The 17312-nt window shown below is 56.3% G+C and overlaps 1 protein-coding gene across 1 annotated transcript; it reads right to left on the bottom strand.

Moving 5' to 3' along the window:
• Positions 1-3852: 3852 nt before the first annotated feature.
• Positions 3853-9819, bottom strand: LOC140400185 (neuronal PAS domain-containing protein 4-like). The gene is made up of 8 exons (XM_072489653.1): positions 9569-9819; positions 9003-9154; positions 8785-8887; positions 8425-8674; positions 7520-7629; positions 7272-7407; positions 5549-6783; positions 3853-4011 (listed from the first exon to the last, which is right to left on the bottom strand). The coding sequence occupies exons 1-8, from the start codon at positions 9741-9743 to the stop codon at positions 3983-3985; spliced, it is 2190 nt and encodes a 729-aa protein (XP_072345754.1). The 5' UTR covers positions 9744-9819; the 3' UTR covers positions 3853-3982.
• Between the last annotated feature and the right edge of the window lie 7493 nt (positions 9820-17312).

Genomic DNA, 17312 nt, shown 5'->3' with positions numbered 1-17312 from the left:
GGAGTACTGCTCTGTCAGAGGGTCAGTACTGAGGGAGTGCCGCACTGTCGGAGCGTCGGTACTGTGGGAGTGCCACACTGTCAGTGTGTCAGTACTGAGGGAGTGCCGCACTGTCAGAGGGTCAGTACTGAGGGAGTGCCGCACTGTCAGAGGGTCAGTACTGAGGGAGCCCCGCGCTGTCAGAGGGTCAGTACTGAGGGAGCGCCGCACTGTTCGAGGGTCAGTACTGAGGGAGTGCCGCACTGTCAGAGGTTCAGTACTGATGGAGTGCCACACTGTCAGAGGGTCAGTACTGAGGGAGTGCGCACTGTCAGAGGGTCAGTACTGAGGGAGTGCTGCACTGTCAGAGGGTCAGTATTGAGGGAGTGCCGCACTGTCAGAGGGTCAGTACTGAGGGAGTGCCGCACTATCAGAGGGTCAGTACTGAGGGAGTGCCGCACTGTCACAGGGTCAGTACTGAGGGAGTACCGCACTGTCAGAGGGTCAGTACTGAGGGAGTGCCGCACTGTCAGAGGGTCAGTACTGAGGGAGCGCTGCACTGTCAGAGGGTCAGTACTGAGGGAGTGCTGCACTGTAAGACGGTCAGTACTGAGGGAGTGCCGCACTGTCAGAGGGTCAGTACTGAGGGAGTGCCGAACTGTCCGAGGGTCAGTACTGAGGGAGCGCCGCACTGTCCGAGGGTCAGTACTGAGGGAGTGCCGCACTGTTAGATGTTCAGTACTGAGGGAGCACCGCACTGTCAGAGGGTCAGTACTGAGGGAGTGCCGCACTGTCAGAGGGTCAGTACTGAGGGAGTGCCGCACTGTCAGAGGGTCAGTACTGAGGGAGTGCCGCACTGTCAGAGGGTCAGTACTGAGGGAGTGCCGCACTGTCAGAGTGTCAGTACTGAGGGAGTGTCGCACTGTCAGAGGGTCAGTACTGAGGGAGTGCCGCACTGTCAGAGGGTCAGTACTGAGGGAGCGCCACACTGTCAGAGGGTCAGTACTGAGGGAGTGCTGCACTGTCAGAGGGTCAGTATTGAGGGAGTGCCGCACTGTCAGAGGGTCAGTACTGAGGGAGTACCGAACTGTCAGTGGGTCAGTACTGAGGGAGCGCCGCACTGTCCGAGGGTGAGTACTGAGGGAGTGCTGCACTGTTAGATGTTCAGTACTGAGGGAGCGCCGCACTGTCAAAGGGTCAGTACTGAGGGAGTGCCGCACTGTCAGAGGGTCAGTACTGAGGGAGTGCCGCACTGTCAGAGGGTCAGTACTGAGGGAGTGCCGCACTGTCAGAGGGTCAGTACTGAGGGAGTGCCGCACTGTCAGATGGTCAGTACTGAGGGAGTGCCGCACTGTCAGAGGGTCAGTACTGAGGGAGTGCCGCACTGTCAGAGGGTCAGTACTGAGGGAGTGCCGCACTGTCAGAGGGTCCGTACTGAGGGAGTGCCGCACTGTCAGAGGGTCAGTACTGAGGGAGTGCCACACTGTCAGAGGGTCAGTACTGAGGGAGTGCCGCACTGTCGGAGGGTCAGTACTGAGGGAGTGCCGCACTGTCGGAGGGTCAGTACTGAGGGAGTGCCGCACTGTCAGAGGGTCAGTACTGATGGAATGCCGCACTGTCAGAGGGTCAGTACTGAGGGAGCGCCGCACTGTCGGAGGGTCAGTACTGAGGGAGTGCTGCACTGTCAGAGGGTCAGTACTGAGGGAGTGCTGCACTGTCAGAGGGTCAGTATTGAGGGAGTGCCGCACTGTCAGAGGGTCAGTACTGAGGGAGTGCTGCACTGTCAGAGGGTCAGTACTGAGGGAGTGCTGCACTGTCAGAGGGTCAGTACTGAGGGAGTGCTGCACTGTCAGAGGGTCAGTATTGAGGGAGTGCCGCACTGTCAGAGGGTCAGTACTGAGGGAGTGCCGCACTGTGGGAGGTGCCGTCTTTCAGGATGAGACAGTAAACCCAGGCTCTGTCTTCCCTCTGTGGTGGGAGTAAAAGATCCCACAGCCACTCTTGGAAAAGCAGCGGGGATGGTGAAGGATTGTGGGGGGTGAGACCTCTCATCGGAGTCCGGGGGCAAATAATTATCCCTCGACCAACATCACTAAAAACAGATGATCTGGGCCATTCTCACATTGCTGTGTGTGGGATCTTGCTGTGTGTAAATTGGCTGCTGCGTTTCCCACATCACAACAGTGGCTGCTGACGATCCCGGTGTCAGGCACTAAGAGGGCTTCGGGGGCTGTGGATTCCCAGTGGATGGGTCGGTGATTAGGCTGGGAGAGGTCCTGTAGCAATTCTGCGTAGCCTTTCTGCAGCTTGTCTGACCAGGACTCTCTCGCGCTCTTACTCCGGCACGGTGGAGGACTTGCAGGCTGAGAATCGACCCGTGTGATTAGGTTACAAACACATCCAGAGCCACCGAGCCCTGAATTGGGATTTGAACTTGTAACTGCTGGGGGGGCGGGGGGGGGAGAGAAACCCCAGTAACGAATCACACTCCGAGAAAAGGAGCCCTTTGCTGTGTACGCAACGCTGTGTACGCAACGTGGAGTGAGTAATTCTTCGACCAGGGGCTGGTCTAGCACAGGGCTAAATCGCTGGCTTTTAAAGCAGACCAAGGCAGGCCAGCAGCACGGTTCAATTCCCGTTCCAGCCTCCCCGAACAGGCGCCGGAATGTGGCGACTAGGGGCTTTTCACAGTAACTTCATTTTGAAGCCTACTTGTGACAATAAGCGATTTTCATTTCATTTTTTTCCTAAGACACGGGAGCAGAATTAGGCCACTCGGCCCATCGAGTCTGCTCCGCCATTCAATCACGGCTGATATTTTCTCATCCCCATTCTCCTGCCTTCTCCCCATAACCCCTGATCCCCTCATTAATCAAGAACCTATCTATCTCTGTCTTAAAGACACTCAGTGATTTGGCCTCCCACAGCCTTCTGCGGCAAAGAGTTCCACAGATTCCCCACCCTCTGGCTGAAGAAATTCCTCCTCATCTCTGTTTTAAAGGATCGTCCCTTCAGTCTGAGGCTGTGCCCTCTGCTTCTAGTTTTTCCTACAAGTGGAAACATCCTCTCCACGCCCCCTCTATCCAGGCCTCGCAGTATCCTGCAAGTTTCAATAAGATCCCCCCTCATCCTTCTAAACTCCAACGAGTACAGACCCAGAGTCCTCGACCGTTCCTCATACGACAAGCTCTTCATTCTGGGGATCATTCGTGTCAACCTCCTCTGGCCCCTTTCCAAGGCCCCAGCTCATCCTTCCTTAGATACGGGGCCCAAAACTGCTCCCAATACCCCAAATCTCTGGACAGAAGAAACCTTCAGGGAGAGGGTGTAACTTTGAAATGCACTCTTTAATATAAATATTCCTGCATCACATCAACTTTCACAAGACATTCCGATCGTACACACAAAAACACAGTTTCACAATGTACGTGTCCTGAGATTATCAAAAAAATGCTTGCATTTGTTAATAAATATACATTAATATATATGTACAAACATATATAATCTTTCTGTGAGGAAATACGAGAATTTAAACAGGATTCAATCCTTATACTGAAATTGTAGAGAGTTCTACATTCGACATGATGACACATGAATAATACATTCGGAATGTGTCATTTATACAGTATTTATCCCGAAAAACATTATATCCATCTCTGTCTTACGATTTGGTTAGTCACTACAAGTGATACAATTACATCTGTAAGTAGGTCTTACAATATCCTTCTGCACGGCGACACAAGTCTACTCAGAGTTTAAATATTACACTGATAACTTGCATTGCCTGAAATGTTACAAAATAAAAGGAAGGTTTGCACACACCCTTTTCCTCCCAGCCCCCCCCCCCCCCCACCCTCCCCGAACCCCATGCAGTGCGTTGTAAGGAGCGAAGTCGCGAGCTTTAAACAGTGTCCTTGGTTTCAAAGAAATATCTTTGATGATCGTAGCTTCAGAAAATATGACAATATGTCGTACTCGATGAAGTGCAAGTCACAGACTTATTTCAGAATGAGGGATTACCTCCACTTCCATCTGTAAAGAGAGAGAGAAAAAAAACAACCAGTTAGTCAGAGAATAATCCCGTCCCACTGTGTTCATCACAAGTTACGCCCTCTCCAGGTGGGAGTGTGTCATTACATCGTGACACGTTTACACAGCTATTTTCCATTCTATTCCAATAACCTATTTTCCGCAAAATGTCTAATGTGGATGGGGGCGGAGCACATGCAGGATTATTATCTTTTTAAGATATCACAGTCGGGAGAGGTGTCGGAGTGAGATTCGGCCATTCTTACCCACCCCAGTGAACCCCAATTCAAAACTTTTTATCAACTTTCTGACATTAGGGGAAAGAATTGCAGGTGGTTCCAGAAATGGGGGGGGGGAGAGATCTGGGGTGGGTTGGGTTTGGGATAGGGGGATTTAGGGGGGGGGGGACTGCAGTGGTTGGAGGTGGTGGGGGGGGGGGGGGGCGTTGGGTGGGGAGGATGTGGATGGGGGGAGTTGGATGTTTGGGGTGGGCGGAAGGATTTGGGGTGGAGGGTTTGGGTGGGGGAGGTTGTGGATGGGGGGTGGGAGGGTGTTGGTTGGGGTGGTGGGTTTGGGGTGGACGGTTTGGGGTGGGGGTTGGATTTGGGTGGGGGAGGGTTTGTGGGATGGGGGAGGGTTTGTGGTGGGGGGGTGGGTTTGGGGTGGGGGAGGGTTTGGGTGGGGGTTGGGTTTGGGGTGGGGGGTGGGTTTGGGGTGGGGGAGGGTTTGGGTGGGGGAGGGTTTCGGTTGGGGGGGAGGGTTTGGGTGGGGGAGGGTTTCGGTTGGGGGGGAGGGTTTGGGATGGGGGGTGGAGGGTTTGGGGTGGGGGATGGTTTGGGTGGGGAGGGTTTCGGTTGGGTGGGGGAGGGTTTCGGTTGGGGGGGAAGGTTTGGGATGTGGGTGGAGGGTTTGGGATGGGGGTGGAGGGTTTGGGGTGGGGGGGAGGTTTTGGGTGGGGGGGTGGAGGGTTTGGGGTGGGGGGACGGTTTGGGATGGGGGAGGGTTTGGGATGGGGGGGTGGAGAGTTTGGGGTGGGGGGGGAGGGTTTGGGTTGGGGTGGAGGGTTTGAGGTGGGGGGAGGGTTTAGGTGGGGGAGGGTTTCGGGTGGGGGGGGTTGGGATGGGGGGAGGGTTTGGGTGGGGGAGGGTTTCGGTTGGGGTGGAGGGGGGGGTTGTGGTGGGGTGGAGGGGGGGGGTTGTGGTGGGGTGGGGGGTGGGGGGTTGTGGTGGGGGTTGGAGGGGTTAGGTTTTGCCATTTGGTGCCTGAGTTGGCGACTGCCCCCCTCTCCAAACAGATCAACCCCCTTCACACAGGACACTGGCTATTCAGGACCGGAGTTATACCTCACAGGGTGGCAACACCGACCCCGCCCTCAGAAACAGAGGGGGAGGTGGAACCCCTCCCCCCTTGGTGGCACTTTGAAATTGAGAATTGCTGGATTTTCTGTGGAGGGGTAGAGATTGGCCATGGTGTATGTGGGGGTCCTCCTCGCTGCATGTTTGATCTGATTATTAACAGGCTGATACGGCGCTGGGCTTACCTTGGTAGAAGTACTCGTGGCCTTGACTGTGGAGTTGATACAACTCATTGACAAACCCATCACAGGGAGACCTTGAGGCAAATGTCTCAAATACAGTTTCGTACGAAGTCAACTCTTCAAGGAAGGATTGTTCTTCAGGGGACAGGTCGGTTGCGGGACAGGCATCCGGGATGTAGGCTGCTCCCGCCCCGGATTCCGCATTGGTGGGGCTATCGGAATTCCCACACGGATGGCGGCAGCTGGGACCCGGAGCTCCTCCCTCCATTGTGGGAGCGCCCAGGTCCTTCAAAATGTTCTCGATGGCGTCTTCGTCCTCGGCGTCCGCCTCGCCGAAGCTCAGCATGGAGAAGTCTACGCTCCTGCACTGCTTGAGGGCTTGGAAATCCAGGATGGGGGCCTCGGCCGGGAGGGAGGAGCTGCGGACCTCGCAGACGTCTTTGGTATCGGCCGGCTGCGGGTCGCCGTGCTCCGCGTCCGAGCAGGCCTCCCGGGTGTCCACCAGGTGGCAGCCTAAACGCTTGGCCAGGGCGTCGAGCTGGGTCCGTTCCATCCCCTCTAAATAACCAAAGTAAGAGCCAGCGGGCAGCTTGATGGGCGAGGCCTCTGGGGTCAGGAGGCCCTCCGGGGTACTGGGCACGTGGATGTAGAGTGGCGTGGGTACCTGGGGCAGGCCCATGACAGTGCAGCCTCCGCCTCCTGGGCTATCGGGCGAAGGGGGAAGTCTCTCGTACAGCGAGGCGCAGGGCTCGAGGGGATAGTAGATCCCGGTGGCGGAGGTCTGTCCAAATGGCTCGGGGCCGCCAAAGAGGAAGGTATGGCCCAGCAGCTGGGGGGTGCAGGGCGGGGTGGGCGAATTGTTGACGAACATGCAGTCGCTGTAAGACAACTCTGGGAGCTTGCCGGCCCGGTCGGACTCCCTCGGGCCACTCTCCTGCTTCTCCTGCGGTGGAAGGGGGGGAAGCCCCCCCCGGTTGAGCAGCTGGTTGTCCTCTTCCCTCGCGGCCGACGCAGGGGCCTCAGCAAAGTCGAGGCCGCAAATGCCGCTGAAATCGAAGGACTGGGCGGAAACCCCACTGGTTGGGGTACTGGCCATCGGCGTGAAGACTGTGTCGGGGCTGGACAGGTAGCTTGGAGACTGGACCGTCTCCCAGTGAGGGGGCAGGGTGTACGGAAAGAGCAGGGGGTCCTCCTGCTCGTCGATCAGCTGCTGCCGAAGACACCAAGCTTCCGATTCGCTGAAAAACAACAAGGTAGGCCCTCATAAGAACAAACTCCGATATCTCCACAAACAGACACGCACGTTACAACAAGGACATGATGCGAGACCCTTTCTCAACACGGGTTAGACCCCAGCTGGGGGACTGGGTCCAATCCCGGTGCCCAAACTTCAGGAAGGGCGTCGTGGCCTTGGAGAGAACATAAGAGCGTAAGAACTCGGAGCAGGAGTGGGCCACCTGGCCCCTCGAGCCTGCTCCGCCATTCAATGAGATCATGGCTGATCTTTTGTGGACTCAGCTCCACTTTCCCGCCCGGGGATCGGGGAAATACTGGGAAAGGAGGATTCCGCGGAGCTGTGGGGGAAAGAGCTGGGGGACAGATTGGATACATCTTCCAAAGGGCCAGCACAGAGAGGATGGACTGAATGGCCCCATGATGTTGCTATGGTTTGGTGGTGCAGTGAAGGTTATGGTAGAATGCTCCCTGTGTGCGTTTATATCCTTACCTTACGATGTAGTTGTAACACAACATGGGAACCTCAGCACTTTCCACCTGAGTCACCATATAGACCCAGGTCCACAGAGCATCTTTACACTGCAGGCGGACAACCATCTCCACCCTGGCTTCATTCCCTCCACTCACTGGAAAACAACAAGGAACAGAGAGAAGCCTTTAGCACACACACTGCCTGGGGGTGAGGGAATAATTGCAGAGAGCCACACACTGAGGAAATCTCTCTCGCTCAATACTTACAAAATCGACTGTGCTGAGCAGAAGCGTGGGGCAGATCCTGAGGATGGAGGAGGTTGTACCAGGATTTTCCAATGAGTTCAGTCTTCTGGTAACCCAGATAGTAGCCAACACTGCAGGGGGAGAGAACAGGATTAGTCACTCGCAACAAGTGTGTGTGTGTGTGTGTACTGTACAGTGAGTGTGTGTATGCAGGACAGGTAAGTGTGTGCGCACGGCAGTTGTATGTGTGTATACAGGACAGGTGAATGTGTGCAGGAAGGTGAGTGTGTGTACATGGGACAAGTGAGTGTGTGTACACAGGATAAGTGTGTGTGTGTACACAGGACAAGTGAGTGTGCATATATGCGACATGTGACTGTGTACATGGGACAGATGAGTGTGTATATATGGGCCAGATGAATGTGTGTACATGGACAGGTGAGTGCGTGTACGCAGTATAGGTGAGTGTGTGTGCATGGGACAGGTGAGTGCGTGTTCGCAGGACAGGCGACTGTGTGTACATGGACAGGTGAGTGCGTGTACATGGACAGGTGAGTGTGTGTACATGGACAGGCGACTGTGTGTACATGGACAGGTGAGTGCGTGTACATGGACAGGCGACTGTGTGTACATGGACAGGTGAGTGCGTGTTCGCAGGACAGGCGACTGTGTGTACATGGACAGGTGAGTGCGTGTACGCAGGACAGGTGACTGTGTACATGGACAGGTGATTGCGTGTTCGCAGGACAGGTGACTGTGTACATGGACAGGTGATTGCGTGTTCGCAGGACAGGCGACTGTGTGTACGTGGACAGGTGAGTGTGTGTACATGGACAGGTGAGTGTGTGTACATGGACAGGTGAGTGTGTGTACATGGACAGGTGAGTGTGTATACATGAGACAGGTGTGTGTACTTGGCCTCTTACCTGTCAGAAAGCTCCGTGAACATCATATCCTTGGCGTGCTGACTCTCGAAGAAGCCCAGGAACAGGTGATTGTCGAAGAGACGAGGTCTGGTATCCAGAGGAGTGCAGAAGGCAATGAAGACCGGTTTGGAGGACCAGTAGGCCCCGGGCGGGGGCTGGTGGTAGCGGCCCCTAATCAGGACCAACTTGTTGCCTGCACTCTGCCTCCTGACCGACCTGGAGGTGTTAAAGTGGCAGCGAAAGAGGCGCTCTGCGGGCAGACAAAGTGGAGGAGAAGGTTAGGAGAGAGTCGGGGTGTGAGAATAAATCTTCCATTCACTGAGAGAGGGAGGGAGGGAGGGAGACAGAGCGATTACTCACCGGGTTCTGACAGAGAGCTAAACATTAGGTTACTGCTCAACACGAGATGATCCAGCGAGTCTGTAATATCATAGATACTGTCACCCTGAGCTACCAGATCCACCTGAAACACAGCAAAGATCCACCGTTTAAAGCCACAGCAGCCGTGTACCTCTACACAAACATAAAGCAGCCGTAATGTTTCAAGAAAGGGGCGACCAGACCGGCTGCCAGCTTACCATCGAGTGGCCCAAATGCTCAGACACATTCTCCGACACGTAGATGAGTTTCCCCTCGCTGTTCAGGGCGATCAGGAAGCCGGGGAGAGACTTCAGAAAGTCAGCCAGCTCCGGGGAGGAGATGAGAGGGAGAGCCCCTTCCAAGGCAGCTTCTGGAGAGAGAGAGAGAGAGAGAGAGAGGGTGAGTGAGATCCTTGTCGGAAAGGAACAGGGGACTGGGGCGGGGAGAGGGACGGGAGAGAGGGAAGCGAGGGACGGCAGGGAGAGTGGGGTGAGGGAGGGAGAGTGGGGTGAGGGAGGGAGAGTGGGGTGAGGGAGGGAGAGTGGGGTGAGGGAGGGAAGCGAGAGAGGGACGGGAGAGAGGGTGGGGGTGAGGGAGAAGAGGGTGAGGGACTAGGGGAAGGGGAGCAGCAGTGGGGGATTTTATGACCTCTGCAAACACATTGCCAAAGTGGATAACTGGACAGGACTTTGAAAGAGGATAGCACAGTCACGCGATGGACTGAATGGCCCCTTTGTGTGACTCTATTTACATTTGGGTGCGTTTGAGAGCCAGATAGTCTTACCTGGGCCAAAGAAGACAGATTTCCTCGTATAGATGCAAGCCAGTGACATGATGTGGAGATAGGAAAGTCTGGATTTATCCGACGCACAAATTGGCAGTAACTCCCGGAGGTTCCTGATCTCGGAGTTGATCTGGTCCCTCCTGGCTTTAGACGCCCCCTTGGTGGATCTGTACATGTTGCTCTTGTCCGTCTCCTCTCCCTGCCCCTGGCTCTGTCTCTCTGTCTCTGTCTCTGTCTCTCTGGGGCTGCCTCAGCCTGTGACCAGTCCTCCTGCTGCTGTTCCTGGACCTGGTGCTGAACACTGATGCGAAGCTGCCTTTTATACTGGCTGAGCTGCTGGAGGCAGGGCTAGGCAGGAGGGAGGGGGGGGGGGGGGCAGGGGGAGGGAACCCTCTCCTTTGCCTCTGACTAAAATCAAGCGTCACTTCTACAGCGAGATGACGACAGCACACCCAGCTCCCAATTAGGAGAAAAATCCGACACTCGACTGCTGGGGGAGGGACACAGAGGCAGAGAGGGAGGGAGAGAGAGAGAGACGGACAGAGAGGGGGGTAGAGAGAGAGGGAGGGAGGGAGGGAGGGAGGGGGATACAGAGAGGGAGGGAGGGAAGAAGAGAGGGGGATACAGAGAGGGAGGGAGGGAGAGAGAGACGGACAGAGAGGGGGATAGAGATACAGACAGAGAGGGAGAGGGAGAGGGGGATTGAGAGAGGGCTGGAGATACAGGCAGACAGAGAGCGTGACAGAGAGATAGAGAGGGAGGGAGAAGGATAGAGAGAGAGAGAGGGAGGGAGAGACAGACAGGGAGGGGGATGGAGGGAGAGGGATCGAGAGGGGGATGGAGATAGAGACAGACAGAGAGGAGAATAGAGAGGGAGGGGGGATAGAGAGAGAGGAGAGAGGAGCATAGAGAGAGGGGAAAGGAAGAGGGATAGAGAGAGAGGGAGGGAGAGGGGGAGGGGGATTGAGAGAGAGAGGGATGGAGGTACAGACAGATAGAGAGAGAGGGGGAGGGTGAGAGAGGGGGATAGAGAGAGAGGGAGAGGGGGAGGGAGGGGTGGGGATAGAGAGAGAGCGAGAAGGAGGGAGGGAGGGGGGACAGAGAGAGAGAGAGGGAGGGAGGGAGAAGGGGATAGATAGAGAGGGAGAGAGAGGAGATGGAGATAGAGACAGACAGAGAGAGAGGGAGAGAGATGCAGGGAAGGAGAGACACAGTCACTGAGGGGGATCCTGGTGTACACAGTCACTGAGGGGGATCCTGGTGTACACAGTCACTGAGGGGGATCCTGGTGTACACAGTCACTGAGGGGGATCCTGGTGTACACAGTCACTGAGGGGGATCCTGGTGTACACAGTCACTGAGGGGGATCCTGGTGTACACAGTCATTGAGGGGGTGTACACAGTTACTGAGGGGGTGTACACAGTTACTGAGGGGGTGTACACTGTCATTGAGGGGGTGTACACAGTTACTGAGGGGGTGTACACAGTTACTGAGGGGGTGTACACAGTTACTGAGGGGGGTGTACACAGTCACTGAGGGGGTGTACACAGTCACTGAGGGGGTGTACACAGTTACTGAGGGGGTGTTTGCAGTCACTGAGTGGGGTGTACACAGTCACTGAGGGGGATCCTGGTGTACACAGTCACTGAGGGGGTGGACACAGTCACTGAGGGGGATCCTGGTGTACACAGTCACTGAGGGGGTGGACACAGTCATTGAGGGGGGTGGACACAGTCACTGAGGGGGTGTACACAGTCACTGAGGGGGATCCTAGTGTACACAGTCACTGAGGGGGATCCTGGTGTACACAGTCACTGAGGGGGATCCTGGTGTACACAGTCACTGAGGGGGTGGACACAGTCACTGAGGGGGATCCTGGTGTACACAGTCACTGAGGGGGTGTACACAATCACTGAGGGGGATCCTGGTGTACACAGTCACTGAGGGGGTGTACACAGTTACTGAGGGGGTGTACACAGTCACTGAGGGGATGTACACAGTCACTGAGGGGGTGTACACAGTCACTGAGGGGGATCCTGGTGTACACAGTCACTGAGGGGTATCCTGGTGTACACAGTCACTGAGGGGGTGTACACAGTCACTGAGGGGGTGTACACAGTTACTGAGGGGGTGTACGCAGTCACTGAGGGGGTGTACACAGTCACTGAGGGGGATCCTGGTGTACACAGTCACTGAGGGGCTGTACACAGTCACTGAGGGGGATCCTGGTGTACACAGTCACTGAGGGGGTGTACACAGTCACTGAGGGGGTGTACACAGTCACTGAGGGGGTGTACACAGTTACTGAGGGGGTGTACGCAGTCACTGAGGGGGTGTACACAGTCACTGAGGGGGATCCTGGTGTACACAGTCACTGAGGGGCTGTACACAGTCACTGAGGGGGATCCTGGTGTACACAGTCACTGAGGGGGTGTACACAGTCACTGAGGGGGTGTACACAGTCACTGAGGGGGATCCTGGTGTACACAGTCACTGAGGGGGATCCTGGTGTACACAGTCACTGAGGGGGTGAACACAGTCACTGAGGGGTGTGTACACAGTCACTGAGGGGGATCCTGGTGTACACAGTCACTGAGGGGGTGTAAACAGTCACTGAGGGGGGGTACACAGTCACTGAGGGGGATCCTGGTGTACACAGTCACTGAGGGGGATCCTGGTGTACACAGTCACTGAGGGGGTGTACACAGTCACTGAGGGGGTGTACACAGTCACTGAGGGGGATCCTGGTGTACACAGTCACTGAGGGGGTGTACACAGTCACTGAGGGGGATCCTGGTGTACACAGTCACTGAGGGGGTGAACACAGTCACTGAGGGGTGTGTACACAGTCACTGAGTGGGGTGTACACAGTCACTGAGGGGATGTACAGTCACTGAGGGGGTGTACACAGTCACTGGGGGGTGTACACAGTCACTGAGGGGGGTGTACACAGTCACTGAGGGGGGTGTACACAGTCACTGAGGGGGTGTACACAGTCACTGAGGGGGTGTACACAGTCACTGAGGGGATGTACACAGTCACTGAGGGGGTGTACACAGTCACTGAGGGGGTGCACAAAGTCATTGAGGGGGGTGTACACAGTCACTGAGGGGGGTGTACACAGTCACTGAGGGAGTACACAGTCTCTGGAGGGTGTACATTGTCACTGGGGGGTGTACACAGTCACTGAGGGGGTGTACACAGTCACTGAGGGGGTGTACACAGTCACTGAGGGGGTGCACAAAGTCATTGAGGGGGTGTACACAGTCACTGAGGGGGGTGTACACAGTCACTGAGGGAGTACACAGTCTCTGGAGGGTGTACATTGTCACTGGGGGGTGTACACAGTCACTGAGGGGGTGTACACAGTCACTGAGGGGGTATACACAGTCACTGAGGGGGTGCACAAAGTCATTGAGGGGGGTGTACACAGTCACTGAGGGGGGTGTACACAGACACTGAGGGAGTACACAGTCTCTGGAGGGTGTACATTGTCACTGGGGGGTGTACACAGTCACTGAGGGGGCGTACACAGTCACTGAGGGGGGTGTACACAGTCACTGAGGGGGTGTACACAGTCACTGAGTGGGTGCACACAGTCACTGAGGGGGTGTACACAGACACTGAGGGTGTACACAGTCACTGGAGGGTGTACATTGTCACTGGGGGGTGTACACAGTCACTGAGGGGGTGTACACAGTCACTGAGGGGGTATACACAGTCACTGAGGGGGTGCACAAAGTCATTGAGGGGGGTGTACACAGTCACTGAGGGGGGTGTACACAGACACTGAGGGAGTACACAGTCTCTGGAGGGTGTACATTGTCACTGGGGGGTGTACACAGTCACTGAGGGGGCGTACACAGTCACTGAGGGGGGTGTACACAGTCACTGAGGGGGTGTACACAGTCACTGAGGGGGTGCACACAGTCACTGAGGGGGTGTACACAGACACTGAGGGTGTACACAGTCACTGGAGGGTGTACATTGTCACTGGGGGGTGTACACAGTCACTGAGGGGGCGTACACAGTCACTGAGGGGGTATACACAGTCACTGAGGGGGGTGTACACAGTCACTGAGGGGGGTGCACACAGTCACTGAGGGGGGTGCACACAGACACTGAGGGTGTACACAGTCACTGGAGGGTGTACATTGTCACTGGGGGGTGTACCCAGTCACTGGGGGAAGGTGGGGGTGGGGTGGAGTAGATGCAGCTTTGAAATTGGAGTTTACAATTGGAGGCAGATTCACCTTTCAGAACCTCAGCCCCCGGGACAGCTCCGTCCCCAACACAGACACAGCAGTGAGAGAGAGAGAGAGGGAGAGAGAGAGGGGATAGAGAGAGGTGGGGATAGAGAGAGAGGGTGAGGGAGAGAGAGGGGGGGGGGGGTAGAAAGAGAGGGAGGTAGAGAGCGGGGGAGAGAGAGGGGGGGATAGAGAAAGGGGGGGATAGAGAGAGAGGGGGATAGAGAAAGAGGGAGAGAGGGGTGAAGAGAGAGGGGATAGAGAGGGAGAGGGAGGGAGCGAGACAGAGAGAGAGAGGGACAGAGAGAGAGTGAGAGACTGAAAGGGAGGGAGGGAGAGAGACAGAGGGAGGGAGAGAGGGAGAGAGAAAGAGGGAGAGATAGAGAGAGACAGAGAGAGGGAGACAGAGAGAGAGAGAGACAGACAGAGGGAGAGACAGAGAGAGAGACACACACAGAGAGGGGCAGATGAGAGAGACATAGAAAGAGGGAGGGAGTGAGACAGAGAGGGAGAGAGAGAGACAGGGAGAGGGTGAGATAGACAGAGGGAGGGAGAGAGAGAGACAGCGATAGACAGAGAGAGAGAGAGTGAGGGAGACAGAGAGAGGGAGAGAGAGACTGATCGACGAGAGAGAGAGAGAGAGAAGGAGACAGAGTGAGAACAGAGGGAGAGAGGAGAGACTAGAGAGAGAGAGGGGGAGAGGGAGAGACTGAGACAGGGAGGAGAGGGAGGGTGAGAGAGAGGGAGGGTGAGTGAAGGTGCCAGAGAATGAGGGACGAGAAAGGGAGAGGGTGAACGAGAGAGAAATAGAAGGAGAAGGATCGAGACAGGGTGACGGAGAGAGAGCGAGTGAGAGAGAAAAAGATGACAAAGGGAGAGGGAGAAATTGAGAGGAAGAGATAGATGGGGAGAGTGCGAGAGGGAGAGTGGGAGAGGTGAAGATATGGATGGAGAGGGAAAGATAGAGATGGAGAGTCTGTGTGGGACCCGTGCCTCAGTGAGAGTCAGTGTGTGTGGGACCCGTACCCCAGTGAGAGTCAGTGTGTGTGGAACCCGTACCCCAGTGAGAGTCAGTGTGTGTGGGACCCGTACCCCAGTGAGAGTCAGTGTGTGTGGGACCCTTCCCCAGTGAGGGTCAGTGTGTGTGGGACCCTTCCCCAGTGAGAGTCAGTGTGTGTGGGACCCGTACCCCAGTGAGAGTCTGTGTGTGGAACCCGTACCCCAGTGAGAGTCAGTGCGTGTGGGACCCGTACCCCAGTGAGAGTCAGTGTGTGTGGGTCCCGTACCCCAGTGAGAGTCAGTGTGTGTGGGACGCGTACATCAGTGAGAGTCAGTGTGAGTGGGACCCGTACCCGAGTGAGAGTCAGTGTGAGTGGGACCCGTACCCCAGTGAGAGTCAGTGTGTGTGGGACGCGTACATCAGTGAGAGTCAGTGTGAGTGGGACCCGTACCCCAGTGAGAGTCAGTGTGTGTGGGACCCGTACCCCAGTGAGAGTCTGTGTGTGGAACCCGTACCCCAGTGAGAGTCAGTGTGTGTGGGTCCCGTACCCCAGTGAGAGTCAGTGTGTGTGGGACGCGTACATCAGTGAGAGTCAGTGTGAGTGGGACCCGTACCCGAGTGAGAGTCAGTGTGTGTGGGACCCGTACCCCAGTGAGAGTCAGTGTGTGTGGGACCCTTCCCCAGTGAGGGTCAGTGTGTGTGGGACCCTTCCCCAGTGAGAGTCAGTGTGTGTGGGACCCGTACCCCAGTGAGAGTCTGTGTGTGGAACCCGTACCCCAGTGAGAGTCAGTGTGTGTGGGACCCGTACCCCAGTGAGAGTCAGTGTGTGTGGGACCCGTATCCCAGTGAGAGTCAGTGTGTGTGGGACCCGTACCCCAGTGAGAGTCAGTGTGTGTGGGACCCGTACCCCAGTGAGAGTCAGTGTGTGTGAGACCCTTCCCCAGTGAGAGTCAGTGTGTGTAGGAACCCGTACCCCAGTGAGAGTCAGTGTGAGTGGGACCCGTACCCCAGTGAGAGTCTGTGTGTGTGGGACCTGTACCCAGTGAGAGTCAGTGTGTGTGGGTCCCGTACCCCAGTGAGAGTCAGTGTGTGTGGGACCCGTACCTCAGTGAGAGTCAGTGTGAGTCGGACCCGTACCCCAGTGAGAGTCAGTATGTGTGGGACCCGTACCCCAGTGAGAGTCAGTGTGTGTGGGACCTGTACCCCAGTGAGAGTCAGTGTGTGTGGGTCCCGTACCCTAGTGAGAGTCAGTGTGTGTGGGACCCGTACATCAGTGAGAGTCAGTGTGAGTGGGACCCGTACCCCAGTGAGAGTCAGTGTGTGTGGGACCCGTACCCCAGTGAGAGTCAGTGTGTGTGTGACCCGTACCCCAGTGAGAGTCAGTGTGTGTGGGACCCTTCCCCAGTGAGAGTCAGTGTGTGTGGGACCTGTACCCCAGTGAGAGTCAGTGTGAGTGGGACCCATACCCCAGTGAGAGTCAGTGTGTGTGGGACCTGTACCCAGTGAGAGTCAGTGTGTGTGGGTCCCGTACCCCAGTGAGAGTCAGTGTGTGTGGGACCCGTACCTCAGTGAGAGTCAGTGTGAGTGGGACCCATACCCCAGTGAGAGTCAGTGTGTGTGGGACCCGTACCCCAGTGAGAGTCAGTGTGTGTGGGACCCGTACCCCAGTGAGAGTCAGTGTGTGTGGGACCCGTACCCCAGTGAGAGTCAGTGTGTGTGGGACCTGTACCCCAGTGAGAGTCAGTGTGTGTGGAACCCGTAGCCTTGTGAGAGTTAGTGTGTGTGGGACCCGTACCCCAGTGAGAGTCAGTGTGTGTGGCACCCGTACCCCAGTGAGAGTCAGTGTGTGTGGGACCCATACCCCAGTGAGAGTCAGTGTGTGTGGGTCCTGTACCCCAGTGAGAGTCAGTGTGTGTGGAACCCGTACCCCATTGAGAGTCAGTGTGTGTGGGATCCGTACCCCAGTGAGAGTCAGTGTGTGTGGGACCCGTACCCCAGTGAGAGTCAGTGTGTGTGGGACCCGTACCCCAGTGAGAGTCAGTGTGTGTGGGACCCGTACACCAGTGAGAGTCAGTGTGTGTGGGACCCGTACCCTAGTGAGAGTCAGTGTGTGTGGGACCCGTACCCCAGTGAGAGTCGGTGTGTATGGGACCCGTACCCCAGTGAGAGTCAGTGTGTGTGGGACCCGTACCCCAGTGAGAGTCGGTGTGTGTGGGACCCGTACCCCAGTGAGAGTCAGTGTGTGTGGGACCCGTACCCCAGTGAGAGTCAGTGTGTGTGGGACCCGTACCCCAGTGAGAGTCAGTGTGTGTGGGACCCGTACCCCAGTGAGAGTCAGTGTGTGTGGGACCCGTACCCCAGTGAGAGTCTGTGTGTGTGGGACCCGTACCCCAGTGAGAGTCAGTGTGTGTGGGACCCGTACCCCAGTGAGAGTCAGTGTGTGTGGGACCCATACCCCAGTGAGAGTCAGTGTGTGTGGGACCCGTACCCCAGTGA

This window comes from Scyliorhinus torazame, chromosome 24 (assembly GCF_047496885.1).
Source record: "Scyliorhinus torazame isolate Kashiwa2021f chromosome 24, sScyTor2.1, whole genome shotgun sequence".
Taxonomy (NCBI): domain Eukaryota; kingdom Metazoa; phylum Chordata; class Chondrichthyes; order Carcharhiniformes; family Scyliorhinidae; genus Scyliorhinus; species Scyliorhinus torazame.
The sequence above is the reverse complement of the archived record's forward strand: the minus strand, read 5'-3'. Positions and strand labels throughout refer to the sequence as shown.